This window comes from Raphanus sativus, chromosome 8 (assembly GCF_000801105.2).
Source record: "Raphanus sativus cultivar WK10039 chromosome 8, ASM80110v3, whole genome shotgun sequence".
Taxonomy (NCBI): Eukaryota; Viridiplantae; Streptophyta; class Magnoliopsida; order Brassicales; family Brassicaceae; genus Raphanus; species Raphanus sativus.
Window position 1 is genome coordinate 23,509,022 of NC_079518.1, and position 11,869 is coordinate 23,520,890.

Genomic DNA, 11,869 nt, shown 5'->3' on the forward strand with positions numbered 1-11,869 from the left:
AACATATATTTTTATTTTCATCATAATCTTGTAAAAAGTATTTTAATAATATTTTTTTTAAGTTACTAAATTTTGAATTGATATTAGTTTTAAGGGTTCAAAAAAGTTTTTTTTGGCACTAGAGCCCGTGAATTTCTTGAGTCAGCCGCTGTTAATAAGTAACGCAAAATTGAATCAAACCTGAAATGTTATTATCTGAACCCAATCCATAGTAACAAAATATAAGAATGTGACTTAGGAATGTAAACCGAGAGAGCTCGAACCAAACATCCATACCTACGTATGCTATTTGAGTGTGTTATTAGATGTTCACTAAGCTATCAAATTAGACAGATTAAATATTAATTAATAATGTCCACCGCGTTGTCCGTAATTATAGAAATCAATCTTACATCTCGTAACAGTCGGTAACTTTTCCTAATTTTAGCAACAAAAAAAACAGTCGGTAACTTTTTGGTACTTCACCATATGCTTATTCATAATGCATAAAACTGACCATACAACGGCTCTAACTGGTGACCACAAATGGAATAATAGGAACAAAGAGGAATGGAATGCAGAGGAACAAAATAATAGGAATACTTATTCTTTATTGTTCCTTGCCAGATTTTATAAGGAATACTTTTACTTTATAATTCCTTAAATTAAAAGGAATGAAAAGGAACACTAGAAAAAAAATATTCCACATAAATGGTGTAAAATTTGGGGAATGAAGAGGAATCACTCATTCCCATTCATTCCTTTGATCACCAGTTAGAGCCAACATTTATAGGTACATGTGTCCGAACTTGTGCGATAGATGGAGGCATATGAGAAAAAATATCTAGAAATAGCGCAAAGATGAATGACGAAAAAATGAGATTGGGTAGAAACATAAATAGAAAAGAAGACCCCAGAAAGTTGATGTAATAAGTGTTTTGTGTTTGTCGTTGTGCGTAGTCATGTGCGTAGTCATGTCTCCCAATGAAGCTTGAAAAATGTCTACCGTACTACCATGGCGCTTAAAAAATATATCCTTATGATTTGTGATCAGAAATAGCATTTATATTTTCACACCATACACCTGTGACCTATCAAACCGATCTTCTACTTAAAAAACTAGTCCAAAGATCATGTTCGAAAGCGAGGAAAAAAAACAGCCCAACATCTCGGTGATTTTTGTATCATTATTAAGTTATTACTGTCAGAAAAAAAAACAATTTAGTCTAGTTTTCTTGATTTCGTCATCTACTCTTTGACTAATTTTTAGTTTCATTTTATATTAACTTCTTTAGGGTTTTTAGAGTGATAAAAGTCTAACCGATTCATGTAGGTTCTAATCCATTACGAGGTTTTCTGTTAATAATAGAACGTATGAGATTCTTATTATTATTATTATTTTGTTATTATTATTTATTATTATTATATTATTATTATTATTATTATTATTATTATTATTATTATATTATGATAATTTTTAATGACCTAAGATCATGAACTGTAATATAAATTCTAATTCATGGTCGATATCATTATCATGTAAAATATATATAATGTTTAAAAATTATAGTCCAATAACATGAATTCTTCACTTTGACGGAGCCATCGAAACTGAACTACTTAAGTTATTCTTGAAATCTTGATAGCTACAGAAAATATGTTGATAACTAAAATATATTAGTACTTCACATTATTTGTAACCATTTTAACCACTATCATTTTTAATGGGATATAAATTGAACGTACATAAAAGGTGAGAAAACGGTGAAACTGGTGTTAGTTGTTAGTGAAGGAGATCACGTGGGGAGGATAAGAAATCGAATTGATGGGTTCATGGGAATGCTCTTATCGCGGATCTTGCCTCGTTTGACCACGCTCTCTCTCCCATTTCTCCAATATTATTTCTCGTTTAATAATTTTTATTTTATTACAATTGTTTTAAAAAATCATGAGAGATTGTTTTTGTGTTCACATGTGGTGGTATAAATACATAGAAGACTCCTCTTCAATCCAACTCCAAAACTAAAGCGAAGAAGCAATCCACTATCAAAACTAATTTCATCTTCTTCTTTTGTGTCTAACCCATAAAAGAATGACTTCATGGAAGAAAACTATCACAACGCCATTCAAGAAAGCGGCGACGTTCTTTAACCAACCGCAGCAAACGTCGCACAACCGCCACGCTAACTCGAAAGCGAGGGAGGAACATGAGAGAAGAACGGTGAATGAGCTTCAAGGTGATGTCATGGCTTGTGGCTATGAAGATGTCCTCGTCATGTGGTCAATTCTTGACAAGTCAAACTCTTCCAACAATCTCAGTTCTTGATTAGTTTATTACAACAAAAACTATTCGAATTATCTCTTTTCCATTTTATCTTCTGTGTATAGTTGTATTAGCCCGCCATGTCTCTCATCTTTCTCCTTTATCTTCATGTACGCGGCTTCTTTCTTTAGCTTTTAGTGAACTATGATCCGATGATTAGTTCTGATTCGGATGTTATTAATCCCCGTGATGATCTAATCGACTTCACGGTGCGATTTTTCATTTAGTTTGAAAAATCAAGTCTTTTGATGTTAGTTTACATCCCGTTTCATTTGTACGGCTATTTTTTTTGTTTTTAGCGATTTACGGAATATGATATGTTAAGCCCGTTGAGAACTTGAGATTATAACTAATTCTGATTATTATAAGAAGAAATGAAACCATTGGATAACAAGGTCATTCATAAAAGCTGCAGCTGATAAAATTTTACATTAAGCTGATCTCTATATCATGGGGGACAATGTTAATCATGGGGGACAATGTTATCCACACTCTTATCCAGTGGTCCTTTGAACGCTAGCTTGAGCTCGTTGATTGCCAAATTTTGTTGGAACTTTATAAATAACCTCAAAGAAACATAATGTTGAACATTTACTTTCAGTTGTAACCTAAGACATTGGGCTTTTTTAGCCTTTAATGAAGTATTCTGTTGCACAAAAAGAATAACATTTACTGGTTTTGCCATTCGATAATGTCAATTTCAGTATGTTATGCTACGTTTATATGTTTTTATGTAACTCTTATCAAATTTCAGTTTTTGGTTGGTTTCTTTGCTATTGGTTTAATCAGTTTTAAAGAAATCAAACCAAATTAGAAAGATTGTTTGGTAGTAAAATCCCATTTACATGTTTGATTACTTTTGACAGCCATATATAACAACAGATCTTAACTCCAAAAACAGTAGACATGTGACAAAATAATTACAAGCAATATATCAACAATCTTTACATAAGGCGGGTGTTTAATATAAGATTTACAAACATTCAAACAAAAAAAAATAGAATAAAAACTAAATGGCAGGCCTTAAACTCAGGGGAACCCAATCATTGAACCTAAAATATAAAACAAGAAGAGAAAAAGTACAGCCGTATAAGGTGTAGTGTGAGGTAATGTGATGAATGATACGATGTGATTGTATTAAAGTGAAAGTGGGACAACATGATTCCTATAACGTGCATTTTCTTCCTCATCATCCTCATTAACATCCCTAACATGTTCAAACATCTTATCAGAGAGCTGGCCTCACTTCTGTAACTTAACATGGCCACTTAAAAGGTCAAATACATCGACATACTTTTGGAATTTTAAGTACCATATTGGGAACGAATACCTGCTTTTAGATTACAAGACATAAACAACATAAAATATGTATGTGTATCTATGTGTGTGTATTTCTTGCTTATTATATTTCTATCAGCTATTGGATTTATTATGAATAATTGATATGAAGCGAACATTTACTTTCAGGGCCTATAGAGTAAAATCTGGAGAGATACATGAACCTATGTAAAAGTTTCTCTGATATGATCGAGTTCATTAACTCATTTTCTGTAATTAAAGAACTATTTTATTAGAGAGAGATTCTGTTGTCACTTCATATTGGTCTGGCTTGTCAATTGTTTGCTACATAATATTTACTAGGTGATAATCAGCACCCTGCGCGTATTTTAAAAGATGATTACACTGAATTAATAGAAATTATAAAGGTAAATTTCATAAAAATAAAAACTACACTAATCTTTGTATTTATTTTCAAACTTGTGTATTCGTTTAATTATTTACTTGGATCATATATCATGGAAGGGAATCAATAAGAATAAGCAAATACTAATAAAAAATAATTATGTAAAGATAACACAAAACATAGATATATAAGTCCACAAATGTATCACATTTAAAATCATAAATATAAGATAAAACGAAACATATGAAATAGACTAATAAAACCATGCAGAAAAAAATATAAGAAAACATAATATGTTTAACAATTTCAAAACAGCTGCCGTGAATAGTGCCATCAGAACTTTTCGTTTGGAATCCTATTATGAGGACTAAAAAAATATCACCTTGCAAAATTTAAAACATTAGTTAACATAATATGTGAAAAAATGTATTACCTCATTCTGAGAGCATCGATTTCTGGAACATCATTGGGCTCAAAGAAATATTTTGAAACATTATCAATGTTAGTAACATTCTTCGATCGACCTTATTAAGCAAGAAAACATAATATTGTCAAAAGGTACAAATAGAATCATCTATGAGAAAAAGAATCAGGTAAAACATCTTTTTGAACTGAAAAAATAAAATACATTATTTCAAGTAAGTTTAAATCCACAAAGATGTATAAGGACAATATTAAACGATATATAATAACCAAACCATATTTTTGAATTCATTGTACCTTTCCAAACCTTAATCTTCCCAAACCTCAATACCAACTGTATAGCGTTCATGGCGTCAGTTGCAAACTTTCCCCCACAATACCACTGGAATACGGACATCCCTAAGATAAAATATATATCATAACGGGTTAGAATTTCTGTATAGACATGTCGTTACAAAAACCTTGGTAATAATCACTTATTAACAGAATTATTTCTAAGCTGTGAGAGTAAACTTACTCTAGATCATGAAATTCCAGTTAAATCTTTTGGGTTTCTTTTCCATTCACGGAAATTATTTCAACATGACTTCCACGACATGTTCGATCACATCTGTATAAAAAAAATATAACGACAATTAGGTTAATGAGATTTATATAGAAACTTTTCCATGTGAAATGTATAAATGATGAAGTTGCCATAATTACCAACCAAATAGTCAGGGTTGAGAGTCCCATCGAGAACTTCCCGGAAACTAACTGGTGTGAAGCCATTCAAAGCCACGGGCAAATCCTCAGAATTTCTCACACGAGTTGTGGACAGGAAAGTCATCTTGTAAAGATGGTTTGTTGTCCTGTATGAGCCACATGAATGATTCAAGGAAAAGTTGGTGAATGTCAATGTCCTCCCCTGCGCTAGGAAATTGTCGAATTGATTAACCAATTCTTTCTTCACACTTGCATGAATCTTATCTCCCTATAGAAAACAGAAACGATCATATAAATATAAATGTCTGATAAAAATAGTTATTAGAACTTACATTTGAATCAATGAGAACCATCTCAATGGTAAGACCACCAACAGCAGAATTTTGCTTTCACAATCGAACAATGCTCACCATCACTCTCCACATTGTCTTAAACATTTTTAAATCGGCAACGGAATTGAAGGCGGCCATAAGGGAGTTGATATCGAGAGTGGTTACTTTCACGGACGATTTAAGAGTTAAGCGAGTGTGGTGAGGTAATAGGTGGTGAGCACTACTTGTTATATAGTGGAAGATATCAATTAGCGCTTAGAAAGAATAAATATATCGAATTAAGAAAGGGATTTTGAAAAATTAATGGGACGACATAACTTGCACTCCAATGCTGTTAATAATTTTCCATAGTGCGATATATTATTAATGTCATTATATCGATCACTTTAAAGAAAAATAAATCAGCCATAATTCGAAATATATACTTTCCATATTTAAGGTAATCTGGTTATTAGTCAATGACTCCTTTCAAATCTTACATTAATTATCGAACGAATGAGATTCAAAAACAAATCTCTGGAATTCCTAAAATATACAATTTGATTTCCGTAAGACATAGGCACTACCATTTATAGTGGATTGAATCAATTCTAGAGATAAAAATATATCAATTATTGTCGGCTTTTTAATTGGATTAAAAATATAACTTTGAATATCCTGATATAATGTTTCCTTATATACGTTTCTTTACTGTCAATCTCAATTTCAGGAATATCTGAGATTGTCAATAATGCGATTTGAGGAATGTGCCATAAGTAATTGTGCAATCCAAAATAATCTTTACCGTGTTCTAAATTTAAATGTTTGGTCATAGTATTTAAGGTTTCTAAAATTAAGGTATCAAAATTTTAGAAATCCCCTTTATAATTATATTGAGTTATTAATATACGACTAATAAAGAAAATTTAGTATTGGCAAGTAATTATAAATGGTTTTGATGTAATATTGAAAATCATAATGTCTATGTCTATGTCTATGACATACAATATAACCAATAATGAAAATAATCATAATAAAGTTTCTTTACTAATAAGCATATAGTAAATCATAAATGTTTGAACTTTAAACTTTACTCTATATATAAAAAAATATTATGCAACAAATAATATTTTTTCGATAAATATTATTTAGAGTTCAAAGTTCGAAAATGTAATATTTATACAGTAATGCAAAACTATACAAACCTTAAATATCTTGTTATATAATAAAAGTTACTTTATCTAATTAGCATATAGTAAATCATAGACTTCAATATTTCAAAAAATGGTTACATCATGTTTGAACTTTAAACTTTACTCTATATATAAAAAATAGTATGCAACAAATAATGAGGAAATATATTTATCGAAAAATATTATTTGGAGTTAAAAGTTTGAAAATGTCAGTTTTATACAGTTATTATAAATTGCTAAATGACCATGTATATATTTGTTTTGTAATATGATTCTCTGATGATAATAAACATTATGTCTATGATATACAATGGAATATGCAAAAGTTTGACGTTAGATACCCATGTTATATAAAAAAATAGATAGGTCGAATTTTTCCATTTAGTGCATATGAATAGATAACAAAATCTCACATATAGGACGGAGAAGAAGGTATAATGTGCAGCAATATAATTATGCGAGACATATAGTGTAGTCTTATAAATGAGGAAGCCGAATGAGGAAGCCAAATTTCATAGTCCAGTTATAATTATGCGAGTCATATAGTATAATAGTGTAATTGGCATTTTATGTAATTCCTCTAGGTAAGAAAGGGGTTTTTAATATAAGGGGTGAGAGAGCTTGTAGAGATGACACGTAGGAAATGGCACACCTGTAAATAACACATGAACTAAAGGTTAGTTATCTAAAATTATCCTAAAATAATATGAAGGGAATTATATATAAAGATGTTTTCTCCCTCCTAGATGTGCCACTCAGCAGATATGTCAGAAAATCGAGTTCTATGGGTGCGACACGTGTTCTGTACAAGCAAAACTCATCGTTTCATTTATGTGATGTCTTATTCTCTGCATTTCAATTATGTATTTTATTATACTCACATGATTCAGCCCGAAGATAGCGAGACAGCCTCCGACCTAGAACAGAGGTTATATGCCCTGATAACACCATTGTAGTAAGGACAGATGCAGCCTGGAATGCAGAGAGACAAGCAGCAGGACTTGGATGGTATGTGTTAACGCCCCAACAACAAATGTCGTTCAAGGACTCTGCCGCTTTTGTCTCATCACCGTTGAAGGCCGAAGCTTTGGCGATTAGAGCAGCGCTACTGGAATGCAGAAGACTGAAGATGAAGACGGTTCGGTTTGAGTCGGACTCTGCTCAGCTGATCAAGATTATCAACTCCGGCGTGGGACTTCCAGACCTCCATGGAATTATTGCAGACTTCTTAGAGATTTCCTCTGCTTTTGTTTTCTTTTGCTTTGTGTGGATCCCTCGGGAGAGGAACACTTCTGCAGATTTGCTAGCCAAGAATGCATTGAATGCGTCTGGTTTATTGTTGGCTCTTGATGAGGCCTTGATGTAACCAACTAACTCTTTCAAGTTCAAAAAAAAAAGATAGCGGGACAGCCGCAAAAAAATTTAGGGTTTGGTGTTCTTCCTCCACAATTAAACGAACAGACTTCTTCTTCGATCTCTGATACAGTTATGGAGTTTGGATGATATCTTCAATCCACGTGAGAATTGCTTTGTGAATCTTCGACCTGAGGTTCTGTATTTTTCCTTTCTTTCCTTCCCCTTCTGACCTTCGGGTTCATCGTCTTCTACAGCAAGCTCTGATACGGTCAGCCAACAATGAAAGGGGAAAGGTTGTGTGAGACGAGTAATAGTGAGTCGATCTCGGTTAATGTCAGATTCATCTTGCTCACCATGGTCACTCTTTCTCCTCCGATTCTGCTTCTACTTCATATACCTTAAAAAATTTTGCTGATTCAAATAGGATTGATACATAATCTTTCACATTAAACATTGAAATACTTATTATCTGATTGCCTGGTTTCTGAATTTTGGAAACCTTATGTAATTGGAATTACAGCTCCTTCTTCATGTTCTGTCTGTTGCTTGCATTCTCAGTATTGCTGTTACTGTTCAACCACCAGCACATCGTTGCTGTTTTTGAGAGATTTAGTGACTGTAATATGTATCCTAGATGTAATTGCAGCTGCATATGCTACTACTAGCTCTTTCTTCATATTATTTCTCTTACTAGAATTCTCTGTACATTCTAACTATTGTTTATGTTATAACATAGAAAGTTCAGATCTTGGATTGTTCGGGAGCAATAACCAGCATAAGTGCTCTGTATCTGTGACTGACAGAGATTTAATGTTTAACCTCATACTAAACATGTTTCTTAACTCCTTTAGCCATGATCTCTACTTCAATGTGTGGGTTATCTTCTGAGAGGCGGTGTATCTGCGGATATAAAAAGGTATGTTTTCCTCCCTCTCAGAACCATCTTTTATATCTCTCTTATTTATAGTGTTTTTCCCCAATTTGAATGCTGGCAGTTGTTTGTGCGACTGCTCAGCTTTTGTGAAACAAGTGAAACCGAAGCAGATTGATCTCTAAGTTCCAGTGACATAAGAAAATGTCTCCGTGTAATAAAAAAGTCCTAACCTATCTGTTACAGAAGCCGTATGTTAATATCTTGTGTAACAGGTCATCATCTTTACTGCAAGAGGGTGTCGCATATCATAGAGACAATCGCTATGCTTACCTTGACATTTCTTGGTCTCGGTAAGTCACAAATCTGCATCTTTTGTAGTGTTTTAAGTTTTGAAAGGCGAGCTGTTGTATAACTCCTGCAAGCTCATCATCTTCTACCACATGTTTCTCAACTTTCAACTACTTTATTAACTCTAATGATCTTTCCTAATCATATTATTATCTTCCAGTTTCTTCAATTTATGGGATGCAGATCGTCGTTTACACGTTAGTAAAAACTTTGAAACGTTCTTTATGTGCTTTCATAAGTAAGAACTATCTGAATATTTTCCTCTTCTGGAGCCATGTGATTTTGGGATGGATTTTTGGTCCATTCAGATCCCGTTGTTGAAGGGAGATTTGACGTTCGTGGTGGATCGAGACCGTAACCTTTTGTAATGTTATTATACTCCCTCGTTTTATTTAACTGTTGTTTTACTTTCAAACTTAGTTGAAAACAAAATATTAAATATCTTTAAAAAAACTCAAATGAGAAATTTATTTTGACTGTGAGATTGCTAAGCTGTAAGTAAATTAAGTTTTTACCATTTTCATTTCAATCTTAGATGAAATTAACAATTTATTGTAATATATTTTATGTGAATTTAAACAATTGTACAAAAAATATAAAGGGAAGACACACATATTAATTCTTTGTCAGTTACATAATACACCTTACTACGCCAAAAATACCAGCACAAATTTATTAAAATTTTATTCATTTCTTTGACAAAGTTGTAGTATTGTTATAAATATTATTTGAGTTCTAGTGTAGATAAAAAATTAGGGAGGGCAAGGATATTGACATCGGCAAAACATTTCTCCGGTTACATTTTTAATGCACCTGCCTTGAAACCGTATATTTTTATTCTTTTTCATACATTGATCGTTGCAGCGCTTGATTTCACATGTTTTGTCCGGCAATTCTGAATAGCATGGTTTTCCTTTCTGAGCAATCACCGTTTCTCCTGTTATTATAATAATTAAAACATAATTTTAGTTTTCATATTTAAAATAAATAAAAAAAATTGTAAAACATATGTTTAGAGAGTTTTCTGCATACTTATATAAAAAGTAAACGTTTAAAGATCTTTGTTCTAGATCATTGATTATTCTTGAAAAATCATTAAGCTCAACATTATATAATTATACATTCAATTTATATAGGTATATAAGTATATACAGCATCAAATAAAATTTATTTTGGAATGATTATATAATATATCAATAAAGTTGTAAATGTGAACACAAACCGAACAGAAGAATTGTGAGAATAACCAAACCAATAAGCGAAGGTTTAAATGCGTTTTTCATCTTTGCTAATGAAATGATAGTGTTTTAGAAATTAGAAATACAGAGAAGAACATTTATAGATGAATCACATATTAAAACTTATCTAATTTAAGCTATGTATCTTTTCAAAATCCGATATAAAAGGATCTAGTTTGACAAAAAACACAATTCTAGTATTTAGGTATTTAATAAATAAAAAGTTTAGTTCATTATTTTTAACTTTATTTAAATTATTTCTTGATATATATAAACAATCAAATTCGATTAATTCACAGATTCAGAACTTATATAATATATATTTAGATAAAAACTGAAAATTAAACAAAAAATTATAATTTGGTGAGTAGAAATATAATTATGAAGTTAAATATAAAAACAATCAGTTATTTCTATATGCATTTCTGACAATACTTCGTATATGAATGACACATAAGATAAATCACACATAAGCAATTTTAACAGATATATGAAGATTGTGTTTAGCCTTATGATTTGAGGCATTATGGATATTTTGGATCGACCGTTAGACGATGACAATTTAATATTAGCATTAAGATTGTGCTATTTTGGAATTGTTTTTAAGAATGTGTCAATTTTTTGTTCGAGCTAAAAGAAGGCGTAACTAACTAAAAGCAAAAAAATAAGTTAAAAGTTTTAGGCCTTCTATATTTAGCCAATTGTGAATGGTTAGGCCTTCTATATTTAGCCAATATAGAAAATGTGTAAAATTAAAAAAAAATTATGTCAAGAATTCGAGAGTTCTCAAACAAAAATCAAAACTAATATGAAAAAATATATTAGATAATATGAAAAATATACACAATATAATTTAATTTTACAAAATAATAAAATAAATATATAAAAAGACTTACACCGTTAAAATGAAAAATCTTATAAAACCATCTCATTAATCCTATTTAAGGGTGTTCGATCCGGATATCGGTTCTATTTCGGTTCAGTTTTTTGGTTTTCGGTATTTCGGTTAGCAAAATACAACTACCATTCTAAATTCATATTTACTTCGGTTCGGTTATATACCGTAGGTTTTCGGTTTATTCAGTTTTATACCAAAAACATACTAATTTTGTTTGGGATCATATTATACGAATTTTAGAGTGATGTTGTCAATGCGGTCATTTATTAAAAATATTATATGTTTAAATAAAAGAAAAAACTAAATAAATTATTTTACCATCTAATAAAATAATCAAATCTAGAATTAAAATGAAGCTTTGAATTTGAGAAAAAAATAAAGAAAAAACAAAACAGAAGCACAAAATATTTTTTTTCTATTATTCCATATTTAGTGTTCATCAGAATCATGTTTCTTTGATTGATCACAAAACACTACTCATTTATAGATAAGAAAAAAGTTGTGAAGAATTTCCACTAATTATTGTCCATCAAATTT

The 11,869-nt window shown here is 31.0% G+C and overlaps 1 protein-coding gene across 1 annotated transcript; it reads left to right on the plus strand.

The window, feature by feature from the left end:
• Nucleotides 1–1,771: 1,771 nt before the first annotated feature.
• On the plus strand, nucleotides 1,772–2,556 carry LOC108821131 (uncharacterized). The gene has a single exon (XM_018594180.2). It carries the CDS (start codon nucleotides 2,072–2,074, stop codon nucleotides 2,303–2,305), a length of 234 nt encoding a protein of 77 aa, XP_018449682.1. The 5' UTR covers nucleotides 1,772–2,071; the 3' UTR covers nucleotides 2,306–2,556.
• The last annotated feature ends 9,313 nt before the right edge of the window (nucleotides 2,557–11,869 follow it).

Bases quoted from the DNA above. Each gene is read 5' to 3' on its own strand.
- LOC108821131 (XM_018594180.2), top strand. From the start codon at position 2,072: ATGACTTCATGGAAGAAAACTATCACAACGCCATTCAAGAAAGCGGCG.